This window comes from Leucoraja erinacea, chromosome 28, assembly GCF_028641065.1.
Source record: "Leucoraja erinacea ecotype New England chromosome 28, Leri_hhj_1, whole genome shotgun sequence".
Lineage (NCBI taxonomy): Eukaryota > Metazoa > Chordata > Chondrichthyes > Rajiformes > Rajidae > Leucoraja > Leucoraja erinaceus.
In genome coordinates this window covers 29,840,504-29,856,490 of record NC_073404.1, presented here as the reverse complement: position 1 = coordinate 29,856,490, position 15,987 = coordinate 29,840,504, and the positions used below count along the sequence as shown (strand labels likewise).

The 15,987-nt window shown below is 46.1% G+C and overlaps 1 protein-coding gene across 1 annotated transcript in view; it reads left to right on the top strand.

Moving 5' to 3' along the window:
• LOC129710855 (seizure protein 6 homolog) overlaps positions 1–15,987 on the top strand; it is a 381,323-nt gene that overhangs the window by 204,318 nt on the left and 161,018 nt on the right. Inside the window, exon 3 of the mRNA XM_055658139.1 lies at positions 1,095–1,228. Coding sequence (XP_055514114.1) covers positions 1,095–1,228 — 134 coding nt within the window. The remainder of the gene's footprint in view (positions 1–1,094; positions 1,229–15,987) is intronic.

Here is a 15,987-nt window from a genome sequence, read left to right as displayed (position 1 = left end):
ACGTTGCCTATTTCCTTCGCTCCATAGATGCTGCTGCACCCGCCGAGTTTCTCCAGCATTTCTGTCTACCTACGATTTTCCAGCATCTGCAGTTCCTTCTTGAACAGGGGGGTTAAAGTGTGTAGAAACCGGGAGATCGGGGCAAGTGGAAGCGGGCTTCGCGCAGGTGTTATTCATCAGGTGGGGAATGTCTCCATGTTTGAGCAGTAAGCCAGCAGTTGCCGGCAGCTGATGTTAGAGACTGATTCATCACAGCTGGATTTGCTCTTCAGCAGTTTCCCCACTGCCAGCGGGGACTGAGAAATGTTTATCGATTGGCACCGCAAGCCTTCTCGAGGAGTCAAATATGGTGAGGAGTAAAGAATAGAAACATAGAAACATAGACAATAGGTGCAGGAGTAGAGGCCATTCGGCCCTTCGAGCCTGCACCGCCATTCAATATGATCATGGCTGATCATCCAACTCAGTATCCCATCCCTGCCTTCTCTCCATACCCCCTGATCCCTTTAGCCACAAGGGCCACATCTAACTCCCTCTTAAATATAGCCAATGAACTGTGTGGCCTCAACTACCCTCTGTGGCAGAGAGTTCCAGAGATTCACCACTCTCTGTGTGAAAAAAGTTCTTCTCATCTCGGTTTTAAAGGATTTCCCCCTTATCCTTAAGCTGTGACCCCTGGTCCTGGACTTCCCTAACATCGGGAACAATCTTCCTGCATCTAGCCTGTCCAACCCCTTAAGAATTTTGTAAGTTTCTATAAGATCCCCTCTCAATCTCCTAAATTCTAGAGAGTATAAACCAAGTCTATCCAGTCTTTCTTCATAAGACAGTCCTGACATCCCAGGAATCAGTCTGGTGAACCGTCTCTGCACTCCCTCTATGGCAATAATGTCCTTCCTCAGATTTGGAGACCAAAACTGTACGCAATACTCCAGGTGTGGTCTCACCGAGACCCTGTACAACTGCAGTAGAACCTCCCTGCTCCTATACTCAAATCTTTTTGCAATGAAAGCTAACATACCATTCGCGTGGTCAAGGGAGGGCCGCTAGCTGTGCTTGCAACTGCTAATTCCAACACCCCTTCTCTCCCGCAGTGCCGTGCAGTTTCAATTTCACCGACACAAAGGGGTTTGTTGAATCTCCAGAGTACCCAAGTCACCTGTTCTACAGCAACCTGGACTGCATCTACACCATCACAGTCTACACGGGATACGGAGTCGAACTTCAGGTGAGCGCCTCGTATACCCTGTCTTTGTGGAAGACCTTAAGGGGCTGTCCCACTGTACGAGCTAAATTCAAGAGTTCTCCCGAGTTTCCCCCGATTCGAAACTCGGGAGAATTACGGTAATGGCCGCTTGTAGGTACTCGGGGCTCTCGTGGACATTTTTCAACATGTTGGAAAAAACCTCACGAGCTTCCCGCGTTTCCCGAGTACCTGCCGTTAGCGTTACGAGCCGCTAAGAGACGTCCCCGAGCTCCGACGTACCCGCTACGTACATTCTACGTACTTACCACTAGTTCGACTTTTTTAAACTCGGGAGAGCTCTTGGGTGAACTCGTACAGTGGGACAGCCCCTTCAGTCTCCCTGCCTCGAGAGGGAAAGCAAACTGTCATGAAAGCCATTTCACCTGCTCTTTATACCATGAGATTTTGCCTCTGTTCACAAAAACAAAACTCCAAGAGTAGCCAAGGCTGAAGAGTCAAGTGTGTTTTATTGTCATATGTCCCGGATGGGACAATAAAATTCTTACTTGCTGCAGCACAACTGAATATGTAAACATTGTATATAGCGGGGAAAGAGAAAAAAATGAAAAAGTTAAAAAATGACAAATATAGTGTAATAATAATGTCTTTTGCAGTTCGGAGTTCTGAGCTTATTCGGTGTGGTGTTTAATGGCCTGATGGCTGTGGGGAAGAAGCTGTTCTTGAACCTCGACGTTACAGTTTTCAGGCTCCTGTACCTTCTTCCTGATGGCAGTGGTGAGATGAGTGTGTGGCCAGGATGGTGTGGGTCTCTGATGATGCTGGCTGCCTTTTTGAGGCAGCGACTACGATAGATTCCTTCTACGGTGGGGAGGTCAGAGCCGGTGATGGACTGGGCAGTGGTCACAACTTTTTGCGGTGGAAGATAGAGGTGTCAGGGGTTTAGTTTAGTTTACCTTCGAGATGCAGCACGGAAACAGGCTCTTCGGCCCATCGAGTCCGCGCTGCCCAATAATCCCCGCACGTTAAAACACACTAGGGACAAGTTTACATTTGCACCAAGCCAATTAACCTTCAAACCTGTACGCCTTTGGAGTGTGGGAGGAAACCTGGAGCACCTGGAGAAAACCCACACAGGTCACGGGGAAAACGTACACACTCTACACAGACGGCACCCGTAGACGGGATCGAACCCGGGTCTCTGGCGCTGTGAACACTGTAAGGCAGCAACTCTACCGCTGCGCCACTGTGCTACCATGATGGGTTACGGGGAGAAGGCAGGAGAACGGGGTTAGGAGGGAGAGATAGATCAGCCATGATTGAATGGCGGAGTAGACTTGATGGGCCGAATGGCCTAATTCTGCTCCTATCACTTATGAACTTACAAACATTACACTCTTCAAACACGCAGGTCACGGGGAGAACGTGCAAACTCCGTACAGACAGCACCCGTAGTCAGGTTTGAACCCAGGTCTATGACGTTGTGAGGAGGCAACTCTACCGCTGCGACACCGTGCCGTCCCAAATTCTTTGCCTCTTGTCTCTCAAGAAGTTTATCCTCTTCTTTGGGGCCGGCACGGTGGGCGCAGCGGTAGAGTCGCTGCCTCACAGCGCCAGTGACCCGGGTTCGATCCCGACTACGGCTGCTGTCCGTACGGAGTTTGCACGTTCTCCCCGTGTCCTGCGTGGGTTTTATCCGGGTTCCTCCCACACTCCACAGACGTGCAGGTTTGTAGGTTAATTGGCCCTGTGGAAATAATCCCTGGTGCGTAGAATAGTGTGAGTGTACGAGGCTGATCGATTGTCGACAAGGACTCGATGGGCCGAAGGGCCTGTTTCCATGCTGTATTTCTAGGTTCAAAAAAAAAATTATTTCTGTGAACCGGCTGAACCAAATGATGAGGAAGATGATCAAAGCATGGTATAAACAAGGAAACAATACATTTTCAATGCCTCTCTCTTTCTTGAAATGAACACATTTCTCGTTTTAAAGTCACACAAGAAGCTGATCATTTTTTCTTAGGGAACATTTATTTTATCTTGAACAACAGGTAATATACTCTTGCCATATCTTGGCAGATGCAGTTTTTTAATGTGGATAAATGTGGTAGCAAAAACAGGAAGGCAGATTACTATCTAAATGGTGTCAAGTTGGGAAAAGGGAAGTACAACGGGATCTGGGGGTCCTTGTACATCAGTCAATGAAAGTAAGCATGCAGGTACAGCAGGCAGTGAAGAAAGCGAATGGCATGTTGGCCTTTATAACAAGAAGATTTCAGTATAGGACCAAAGAGGCCCTTCTGCAGTTGTACAGGGGCCTAGTGAAACCACACCTGCAGTATTGTGTGCAGTTTTGGTCCCCTAATTTGAGGAAGGACATTCTTGCTAAAGAGGGAGAGCAGCGTAGGTTCACAAGGTTAATTCCCGGGATGGCGGGACTGTCATATGCTGAGAGAATGGAGCAGCTGGGCTTGTACACTCTGGAGTTTAGAAGGATGAGGGGATATCATATTGAAACATATAAGATTATTAAAGGTTTGGACACGCTAGAGGCAGGAAACGTGTTCCTGATGTTGGGGGAGACCAGAACAAGGGGTCACAGTTTAAGAATAAGGAGTAAGCCATTTAGAACAGAGACGAGGAAACATTTTTTCTCACAGAGAGTTGTGAGTCTGTGGAATTCTCTGCCTCAGAGGGCGGTGGAGGCCGGTTCTCTGGATACTTTCAAGAGAGAGCTATAGCCCACCCCTGGTACAAACTCTACCGCTGGGCCTCAGGGGCAGATGGAATATTTTGATTCCAGGCGGCACCTCTTGAATAGTATTGAACACATTTGGCCTCGTGTACAACTTGTGGGCGAGATGGAGATGAGACGCATGTTCTAGTTTGTGAGTCGACAGGTAAGTTGTACAGTTCCAGCTGGCAGTATCCTGTTTCACAGACACTACCGACACACTAAAAGATAAGGATTTAAAGCCAGAACTTTAATGAAGTGGTAACATAATATAAAGATGATCGAGTAGGCAGCTGCTAATTTGAATTTTATTGAAAGAATAGTCTAAACTATTCTTGAATTAAAATTGTACAAGGCATTGGTGAGGCCAATTCTGGAGTATGGTGTACAATTTTGGTCGCCTAATTATAGGAAGGATGTCAACAAAATAGAGAGAGTACAGAGGAGATTTACTAGAATGTTGCCTAGGTTTCAGCAACTAAGTTACAGAGAAAGGTTGAACAAGTTAGGGCTTTATTCTTTGGAGCGCAGAAGGTTAAGGGGGGACTTGATAGAGGTTTTTAAAATGATGAGAGGGATAGACAGAGTTGACGTGGAAAAGCTTTTCCCACTGAGAGTAGGGAAGATTCAAACAAGGGGACATGACATGAGAATTAAGGGACTGAAGTTTAGGGGTAACATGAGGGGGAACTTCTTTACTCAGAGAATGGTAGTTGTGTGGAATGAGCTTCCAGTGAAGGTGGTGGAGGCAGGTTCGTTTTTATCATTTAAAAATAAATTGGATAGTTATATGGATCGGAAGGGAATGGAGGGTTATGGTCTGAGCGCAGGTATATGGGACTAGGGGAGATTATGTGTTCGGCACGGACTAGAAGGGTCGAGATGGCCTGTTTCCGTGCTGTAATTGTTATATGGTTATATGGTAAACGAGACGTGTCAGGAGAAGACTCAGGAATTGAAAGATTAAAATATCGTGGAGCGATAACTTTAAGGTTTGATTAACTAATGAATCTCCGTGCGTTGAAAGCTCGGAAATTCTCACCATCGACTCCACAGTCAAAAAGGCCCAACAGAGGATGTACTTCCTGCGGCAGCTGAGGAAGCACAATCTGCCACAGGCAATGATGGTCCAATTCTACACGCCCATCGTAGAGTCTGTCCTCGCCTTCTCCATCATGGTCTGGTTTGGCTCAGCCACCAAGCACGACATCCGGAGGCTGCAGCGAATTGTCCGATCAGCTGAGAAGATTATTGGTTGCAACCTTCCCTCCCATTGACGAACTGTACACTGCAAGGGCCAGGAAGCGAGCGGGCAAGATCATCTCTGACCCCTCTCACCCTGGCCACAAACTCTTTGAATCACTTCCCTCTGGAAGGCGACTCCAGACTGTCAAAGCTGCCACAGCCAGACATAAAAACAGCTTTTTTTTCCACGAGCAGTAGCTCTACTCAACAGCCAAAAATCAGTAGCCTCCCTTTGATCTGGTGTTTTTTTTAATTCACATGTTTAATCCATAATGTTTTAGTATTAATGTTTATTGTTTTACGTTTTATTCTTAATTGTCACTGCATGCGGGCGGAGCACCAAGGCAAATTCCTTGTATGTGAATACTTGGCCAATAAACTTATTCATTGTAAAGACGGATATCTCCAAAGTTCTACGTATCTCTGGGATAGTGTTTCTGACTCTAATGGAAATTTGTGTAGGTAGGAACTGCAGATGCTGGTTTTCACCAAAGATAGACACAAAAAACTGGAGTAACTCAGCGGGACAGGTAGCATCTCTGGAGAGAAGGACCGGGTTGACGTTTCGGGTCGAGACCCTTCTTCACACTGATTAGGGATAAGCGAAACGAGAGATTTCATAGAAATTTGATTTGTTTTGGATAACAATATTTCTACATCTTTGCCGGGAAATCAATATACATTCATGCTGGCTGACAGATCAAAGTAAGAAGATTACAACGCTTCTCGCAGTGAAATTTGTGGCCCATTTTATAATCTTTAAAATCCCAGTTTGTGAATGTGACATGTCTCAAGTCGGATACAATTTCCCACAAAGAAAAATCATGGTTGTAATCAGTATTCTGTACTTAAAACTGGGTCTGTTCAAGGAAAAAAAAAAAGATGCATCAATCTTTGCAACACACGTTATGCTTTAGTGTGAAAACTGAATTCATAATCAACTTCAAACAAGACTCCACACTCTTGACGTGCCAAGGGGTAGGAGTTGGAAGCAATTTCCCCAGATTATTGGTGGCTGGTTTAGTTCGGGAAGGATTTATTTTGCAAAATGCTGCATTAAATTCTGGGACGAATGCTGTTAGAAGGGGCAGAGCTGCTCGCCATGTATAGTCTATCCGCTGACTGGATAGCAGGCAACAAAATGGTTTTCACTGGGACTGGCACGGTGGCGCAGCGGTAGAGTCGCTGCCTCACAGCGCCAGAGACCCGGGTTCGATCCTGACTACAGCTGATGTCTGCACGTAGTTTGTACGTTCTCCCCGTGACTTGCGTGGGTTTTCCTCGAGATACGTTAGGCAATAGACAATAGGTGTAGGAGTAGGCCGCACGGCCCTTCGAGCCAGCACCGCCATTCAATGCGAGCATGGCTGATCATGCACAATCAGTACCCCGTTCCTGCCTTCTCCCCATATCCCCTGACTCTTCAAGAGCTCTATCCAGCTCTCTCTTGAAAGATTCCAGAGGACCGGCCTCCACCTCCCTCTGAGGCAGAGATTTCCACAGACTCACCACTCTCTGTGAGAAAAAGGAGATCTCCGGTTTCCTCCCACACTCCAAAGACGTGCAGGTTTGTCGGTTAATTGGCTTGGTAAATGTAAAAATTGTCCCTAGTGGGTGTAGGATAAAAACAAAGACTGGCAGATGCTGGTTTACACCAAAGTTACACACACAGTGCTGGAGTAACTCAGCGGGTCAGGCAGCATCTCTGGGGAACATGGATAGATACACAGTGGTGGAGTAACCCAGCGGTTCCATTTGACATTTAACAGGCACTTGGACAGGTGTTTGGATGGGAAAGGTTTAGTGTGACATGGGCCAATGGGACCAGCTTAGATGGGGTATAGTACGGGGTGGGGCTGAAGGGCCTGTTTCTGAGCTGAGAGGCTCTGTGGCTCTGTCTGGGCCAGTGGGTTTCCCGGGGTACTCTGACCGTGGGCGTGGGTGCACCTCAGGCAGTCGGGGCAGGAGATAGTAGTGTGAGCGATATTGGGGCCCGTATCTGAGGAAGGATGTGCCGGCTCTGGAGAGGGTCCAGAGGAGGTTTACGAGATTGATCCCAGGAATGAGTGGGTTAACCAACGATGAGCGTTTGTCGGCACTGGGCCTGTAACATAGAAATTAGGTGCAGGAGTAGAGGCCATTCGGCCCTTCGAGCCTGCACCGCCATTCAATATGATCATGGCTGATCATCCAACTCAGTATCCCGTACCTGCCTTCTCTCCATACCCCCTGATCCCCTTAGCCACAAGGGCCACATCTAACTCCCTCTTAAATATAGCCAATGAACTGGCCTCAACTACCCTCTGTGGCAGAGAGTTCCAGAGATTCACCACTCTCTGTGTGAAAAAAGTTCTTCTCATCTCGGTTTTAAAGGATTTCCCCCTTATCCTTAAGCTGTGACCCCTTGTCCTGGACTTCCCCAACATCGGGAACAATCTTCCTGCATCTAGCCTGTCCAACCCCTTAAGAATTTTGTAAGTAACTGTACTCGCTGGAGTTTGTGGTGAATCTGTGGAATGCTTTGTCAAACAAGGCTGTGGAGGCTACAAGCCAGTGGATTTCTTTAAGGCAGAGATAGATATATTCTTGATCAGAACGGGTGCCTGGGGTTACGGGGAGAAGGCAGGAGAATGGGGTTAGGAGGGAGAGATAGATCAGCCATGATTGAATGGTGGCGAAGACTTGATGGGCCGAATGGCCTAATTCTTGTCCTATCACTTATGACCTTGTTACACGATTCCATTTTTCATTGCCCTTTAACTGTTCACTCCGCCATGAAGAAAAATAGAGTCTGCAGGCACTATTTCACGTCGAGCAGAGAAATATAGAAACATGGAAAATAGGTGCAGGAGGAGGCCATTCAGCCCTTCGAGCCAGCACCGCCATTCAACATGATCATGGCTGATCATCCAAAATCAGTGCCCCGTTCCTGCTTTCTCCCCATATCCCTTGACTCCATTAGCCCCAAGAGCTGAATCTAACTCTCTCTTGAAAACAACCAGACTCATTCTGCATGCAGGAACCATGTTAGCAGCTTCACATTCCAAGGTCAATTAATTTGCCAAGCGAGCAGGAATTAAATTACGTAACCTCCCACTTCAACTTCCTGGGACCTTATTCAGTTGGCCCGTACCTAAATTGGAGAGTTTACAATTTAATTTTCTATTTGCAATTAGAAAAGATAATTTGTTCCAGTGAAGCAGTCTGGTTCCTTTTTCGTAGCTTTGGAGACTCGAATTAACTATTGAATTGTCACTTGAAGTGTTCCTTACGGGCCTGTACAACTTGCACGGTTTTCTTCGGCGACTTGCCGGCACCCGTCATAGTCGCGGCAGGTGGCCGAAGATTTTCAACATGTTGAAAAATCCAGCGGTGACCAGAAAAAGGTACGACTCTTTGGGCGACGACACACGACCATACAGGCACCACCCCGTGATGTTTCCCTTGAAGCTTGAAAGCTTGCACCACCAGACTCAAGAACAGCTTCTTCCCCTCTGTAATCAGGCTTCTGAACAGTCCTGCCACAAGCTGGGATATTGTCCGATTCACCTCTACCCCATTGCAGACTCTTGAACCGATGCCCCCTCAATGCTGAGAACTATATTCTGCACTCTGTATCTCCCCCTTTGTTCTACCTATTGTACTTGAGTTTGACTTAGTTTAGTTTAGTTCAGAGATACAGCAGGAGAAACATAGAAACATAGACAATAGGTGCAGGAGTAGAGGCCATTCAGCCCTTCGAGCCTGCACTGCCATTCAATATGGTCATGGCTGATCATCCAACTCAGTATCCTGTACCTGCCTTCTCTCCATACCCCCTGATCCCTTTAGCCACAAGGGCCACATCTAACTCCCTCTTAAATATAGCCAATGAACTGTGACCTCAACTACCTTCTGTGGCAGAGAGTTCCAGATACTCACCACTCTCTGTGTGAAACAGGCCCTTCAGCCCGTGCCTGGCACTATCCTACACACACTGGGGACAATTTACAATTTTTTTTTCACCGAAGCTAATTAACCTACAAACCTGCACGTCTTTGGAGTGTGGGAGGAAACCGGAGCACCCGGAGAAAACCCACGCAGATCACGGGGAGAACGTGCAAACTCCGGATGGAAAGTCAGGGTGGAACCCGGGTCTCCGGCGCTGTGAGGCAGCAAAATCTACCCGCTGCGCCACCGTGCCGACTCACAACTTATTTTAAATTTATTTAAGAAGGAACTGCAGATGCTGGAAAATCGAAGGTAGACAGAAGTGCTGGAGAAACTCAGCGGGTGCAGCAGCATCTATGGAGCGAAGGAAATGGGCAACGATTAAGGAAATAGGCAATGTTTCGGGCCGAAACCCAAGGCAGGAAATATGCAACGTTTAAGGAAATAGGCAACGTTTCGGGCCGAAACCCAAGGGGTTTCGGCCCGAAACTTTGCCTATTTCCTTCGCTCCATAGATGCTGCTGCACCCGCTGAGTTTCTCCAGCACTTTTGTGGCCCTTTTATTTTTAAATTATTTGTTGTGGTGAAGTTTGCGATAATGATTTAGCCGATCATAGATCGCAGGTCAGGCTGGCTAGCAATGCTCAGTCTAATCTCTCAAGGGCATTGGTGAATCAGTTGTCATTTTAATCATATCTCAGCACTCTTCACAGTCGTTTTATCTCACCAATTAGCAGATTTATCGCATTCAATTTCCGCATGTTGCCAAGGTGGAATTTGAACTTGTGATCTCTCCCTCTCTCTCTCTCACATGCCTGCCCTAAACCGTAATTACTAAGCTAACGCTCCAGCATTGAAGAGCATCTCAACGTTATTCTCCAAGCGTGATATTTACGCAGGCCTCATTCAGAATATTTTGTTTAAATCCATTGGAATTACATTTCCATGTGGGAAGAATATTTGAACTATACTTACCGAGGGAAAATAGTTAGCTGACAATATGTCACCCTTGTTTAAGAAGGAACAGCAGATGCTGGAAAATCGAAGGTAGACAAAAAATCTGGAGAAACTCAGCGGGTGCAGCAGCATCTATGGAGCGAAGGAAATAGGCAACGTTTCGGGCCGAAACCCTTCTTCAGACTGATGGGGGGCGGAGAGAAGAAAGGAAAAAGGAGGAGGAGGACTGAGGGCTGAGGAAGGGGAGGAGACAGCAAGGTCTAACAAAATTGGGAGAATTCAATGTTCATGCCCGCCGGATGCAGACTCCCCAAGCGGAATATGAGGTGCTGTTCCTCCAATTTCCGGTGCTGCTCGCTCTGGCCATGGATGAGACCCAGGACAGAGAGGTCGGATGGGGAATGGGAGGGGGAGTTGAAGTGCTGAGCCACCGGGAAGTCAGGTTGGTTATTGCGGACCGAGCGGAGGTGTTGGGCGAAACGATCGCCCCAAACCTCTGCTTGGTCTCACCGCTGTAGATCAGCTGACATCTAGAGCAGCGGATGCAATATGGTCACCCTTTGTCAGTGCAGTTATCATTCATCAATGGCCAAGCAAATATCCGCTCAAATGATTTACCACAGGTCCATTCAACTATGTCCACTCTCACTCACTACATGTTTTATTTGCACCTCAGGCCACTAATTGCATTCCGCAACGTCAGTGTGGGAAGGTCAGTTGCATATTTATTACAGTCTTCCCAATGACAACCAATTGTCCCTTCGATAAATAATCTTTTATTGGAGAATGGGTGTCGTTTCGGCAGGAGTATCAATGAGCCGTTAGTCTTCATCAGTCTATTCTGCAACGGCATCAAAGAGCAAGGAGCGATTCTCAAAAACCTGCACTTGAATGATGATCTGAACTGTATCTGCTTTTGATGGCTTGATTCCCTTAGCAAGTAACAGTTTAGTTTAGTTTAGTTTAGAGATCCACCGAGTCCGCGCCGACCAGCGATACCCGCACATTAACACAATTTTACATTTACACATTTATACACAATAGACAATAATTGCAGGCCATTCGGCCCTTCGAGCCAGCACCGCCATTCACTGTGATCATTTTTCACACAGAGAGTGGGGAATCTCTGGAATTCTCAGCCACAGAGGGTAGTAGTTCATTGGCTATATTTAAGAGGGAGTTAGATTCAGATTCAGATTCAGATTCAGATTCAATTTTAATTGTCATTGTCAGTGTACAGTACAGAGACAACAAAATGCATTTAGCATCTCCCTGGAAGATGTGGCCCTTGTGGCTAAAGGGATCAGGGGGTATGGAGAGAAGGCAGGTACAGGGTACTGAGTTGGATGATCAGCCATGATCATATTGAATGGCGGTGCAGGCTCGAAGGGCCGAATGGCCTCTGCTCCTGCACCTATTGTCTATGTTTCTATGTTTCTATCCTGCAACTGTGCTTTGTACCAAGCCAATTAACCAACAAACCTTACATCTTTGGAGTGTGGAAACTTACAAACATAGAACTTACAAACTCTGTACAGACAGCACCCATGGTCAGGCTCGAACCCGGGTCTCTGGCGCTGTGAGGCAGCAACTCTACCGCTGCGCCACCGTGCCAGCCATCTAAGAGGAGTGTTTAGTTGAGTCTAGTTTAATGTCACATGTACCGAGGTACAGTAAAAAGCACTTGTTGCGTGCTAACCAGTCAGCGGAAAGACAATACATGATTACAATCGAGCCGTCCACAGTGTACAGATACATGATAAAGGGAATAAGGTTTAGTGCAAGGCAAAGCCAGCCAAGTCCGATCAAGGATAGTCCGAGGGTCACCAATGAGGTCGATAGTGGACAAAAGTGCGGGAGAAACTCAGCGGGTGCAGCAGCATCTATGGAGCGAAGGAAATAGGCAACGTTTCGGGACGAAACCCCTTGGGTTTCGGCCCGAAACGTTGCCTATTTCCTTAAACGTTGCCTATTTCCTTAAACGTTGCCTATTTCCTTAAACGTTGCCTATTTCCTTCGCTCCATAGATGCTGCCGAACCCGCTGAGTTCCTCCAGCACTTTTGTCTACCTTTGATTTTCCAGCATCTGCAGTTCCTTCTCGAACAGGTAGATAGTAGTTCAGGACTGCTCTCTGGTTGTGGTGGGATGGTTCAGTTGCCTGATAACAGCCGGGAAGAAACTGTCCCTGAATCGGAGGTGTGCGTTCGTTTTCACACTTCTGTCCCTCTTGCCCGATGGGAGAGGGGAGAAGAGGGGAGTGGCTGGGAGTGAGACTGGTCCCTGCAAATGATTGGCAGCAAAATTAAAAGCAATTTTGCAACTTCCTGGCAGGGGTTTGTGGACCGATTGAAAATCAGTTGGTTTCTAATTTACAAAGGTTAGATTGTCTGCGGCATCTTGTCTTCCTGCTGTTACAAACATGTCAATCTGGTCTCAATTAAATCGAAATAATACGCTGGATAACATTTCAGGAATTTTAATAGACTTTACTCCAAATGTTATTGTTGCTTATTAACTGGTTTTAATTGAGACGAGCTCCAGTCAGGAGTACGTGACAGAGATGGAGAGGAGAAGAAAATAGCTTTCCTGCAATTACTTTTAATTTATGAAATAATAATCAGAACAAGGGCGGCACGGTGGCGCAGCGGTAGAGTTGCTGCCTCACAGCGCCAGAGGCCCGGGTTCCATCCTGACGACTGGGCGCTGTCTGTATGGAGTTTGTACGTTCGCCCCGGGACGGCGTGGGTTTTCCTTTTTTTTTTGCAATCCCGTTGTGTCCGTCAGTACATCTGTCAGTTTCTTGGGAACTATTTTGGGTCTTGTAAAGATCTTTTTCCCGACTTTCATAACCTTCACGTTCAGCTTTAAGTAGAGATGGTCCCGCAAAACCTCTTCATCCAGCAGACCAAGTAGAACCAACGTCTTGTAATAGTGATGAAAGCTCTTGCTCAGCTCCTCAATTGCCAGCCTTGGATGCTTCTTTTTTTTTTTTTTTTTTGAAAATATTTTTTATTGGAGATAGGTACATAATCTATTACATCATTACTGTCTTACATTTTTTAATTGATATTATTGTCAGTTATTATTACATTGTCTCCAATACTTTTTGCCTTTTTCTTCATTTTTTTAAAAACTAGATAGAGTTTTTTTTAAACTCGCGTGGGTTTTCCCCGGGCGCTCCGGTTTCCTCCCACACTCCAAAGACGTGCAGGTTTGTAGGTTAATTGGCTTCGTTGAAGATTGTAAATTGTCCCTGGTGTGTGTAGGGTAGTGTTGGCGTGCGTGGATCGCTGGTCGGCACGGACTCGGTGGGCCGAAGGGCCTGTTGCCGCGCTGTATCTCTTAACTAAACTAAACTGAACTACAGGTGTAAATCACTTGGCAGTCAACACAGACACTGCTGGTGGAAATAGCTGTCGTATTACAGTGCAGCAAATAGTGAACGGCCTGGATAGAGTGGATGTGGAGAGGATGTTTCCACTAGTGGGAGAGTCTAGGACCAGAGGGCACAGCCTCAGAATTACAGGACGCTCCTCTAGAAAGAAGAACATGCTTTAAGAATAAGGGGTAAGCCATTTAGAACGGAGACTAGGAAACACTTTTCTCACAGAGAGTGTGGAATTCTCTGCCTCAGGGGGCGGTGGAGGCCGGTTCTCTGGATACTTTCAAGAGAGAGCTAGATAGGGCTCTTAAAGATAGTGGAGTCAGGGGATGTGGGGAGAAGGCAGGAACGGGGTACTGATTGGGGATAATCAGCCATGATCACATTGAATGGCAGTGCTGGCTCGAAGGGCCGAATGGCCTCTACTCCTGCACCTATTGTCTATTGTCTGTTATAAAGGAGATGAGTAGGAATTTCTTTAGTCAGAGGGTGGTGAATCTGTGGAATTCTTGCCTCAGACGGCTGTGGAGGCCAAGTCAGTGGATATTTTTAAGGCAGAGGTAGATAGATTCTTGATTAGTACGTGTGTCAGGGGTTATGGGGAGAAGGCAGGAGAATGGGGTTGAGAGGGAGAGATAGATCAGCCATGATCGAATGGCGGAGTAGACTCGATGGGCAGAGGTGTTTCCTCACAGTTGCCGGTGTCCACACACAGTGCATTTAAAAAAACAAACTAGCATCAGCAATTTCCAAAATTGAATTTCTATTAATAACTAGTGGACATCAAGTAATTCAAGAGAGAGTTAGATTTAGCTCTTGGGGCCAACGGAATCAAGGGATATGGGGAGGAGAAAGCAGGAACGGGATAATGATTCTGAACGGAACACAAAAATGCTGGAGGAACTCAGCGGGTGCAGCAGCATCTACGGAGCGAAGGAAATAGGCAACGTTTAAGGAAATAGGCAACGTTTAAGGAAATAGGCAACGTTTTAAGGAAATAGGCAACGTTTAAGGAAATAGGCTACGTTTAAGGAAATAGGCAACTTTTTAAGGAAATAGGCAACTTTTTAAGGAAATAGGCAACTTTTTAAGGAAATAGGCAACGTTTTAAGGAAATAGGCGACTTTTTAAGGAAATAGGCAACGTTTTAAGGAAATAGGCAACTTTTTAAGGAAATAGGCAACTTTTTAAGGAAATAGGCAACTTTTTAAGGAAATAGGCAACGTTTTAAGGAAATAGGCAACTTTTTAAGGAAATAGGCAACGTTTTAAGGAAATAGGCAACTTTTTAAGGAAATAGGCAACGTTTTAAGGAAATAGGCAACGTTTTAAGGAAATAGGCAACGTTTAAGGAAATAGGCAACTTTTTTAGGAAATAGGCAACGTTTAAGGAAATAGGCAACTTTTTAAGGAAATAGGCAACTTTTTAAGGAAATAGGCAACTTTTTAAGGAAATAGGCAACGTTTAAGGAAATAGGCAACGTTTCGGGCCGAAACCCAAGGGGTTTCGGCCCGAAACGTTGCCTATTTCCTTCGGTCCATAGATGCTACTGCTGTGTTTCTCCAGCATATTTGTCTACCTTCGATTTTTCAGCATCTGCAGTTCCTTCTTAAATACTGATTCGAGACGATCAGCCATGATCATATTGAATGGCGGTGCTGGCTCGATGGGCTGAACGGCCTACCCCTGCACCTATTTTCTTTGCTTCTTTCAAATAGAATGACAGGGTGAGAGTCTGACGGGAGTTAATGCCAGTGCAAGTTCTTCGCGCACGGCAAGCCGACAGTCCGAGTGCAGATAGTAATTTTCCGCGAGTGGGAACAACCAAAACGAAGGCAATTAATTTGACAAGAAAATGTTTCAACTTGCCATTCGCTGTGTCGTAGCGTGCAGGTGAAGTGTGGCATGGAACTGAAGGAGTAATGAGCATCCCAGATGAATTACAACGTGCGTTTGTCATGTACAAAGTACTTTATCAAATTTTCTACGGCAGTGAATTTAAAATGAAATTCAAACGGAAAACTGCGTTTGATGTTTATTAAGCCTCGCCCTTCAATATTCTCTGCCTTCATAGAATAGAATAGAATAGAATAGTTTCTTTATTGTCATTGTAACATGAACCATGTACAACGAAATTTAAAAATGTCAGCCAGTCAGTGCACCATTCAAACATTTCTAAAAGCTAACGATACATACAAGGTAAAATATTAAAAGATAAACAACTAAAATAAATATCACGAAAATAGCACACATAAACACCCAACCCTCCATCCTTCTGTCGATTTCACAGTGTACCACAGTCCCTTAGTCTGTATCGCCCCTGCGTTCCTTGGCGGCTACATTTAGTGCTTTTATAGCAGTGGGGTAAAAACTGTTTTTTAGTCTGTTCGTCCTTGTCCTTGTAGATCTGTACCGTCTGCCTGACGGCAACAGTTCAAACAGGGAGTGTCCGGGGTGGGAAATGTCTTTTATGATGCTCTGGGATTTTTTGGTGCAGCGGGAACTGTGTAAGTCCTCCAAGGTAAGGAGAGGGC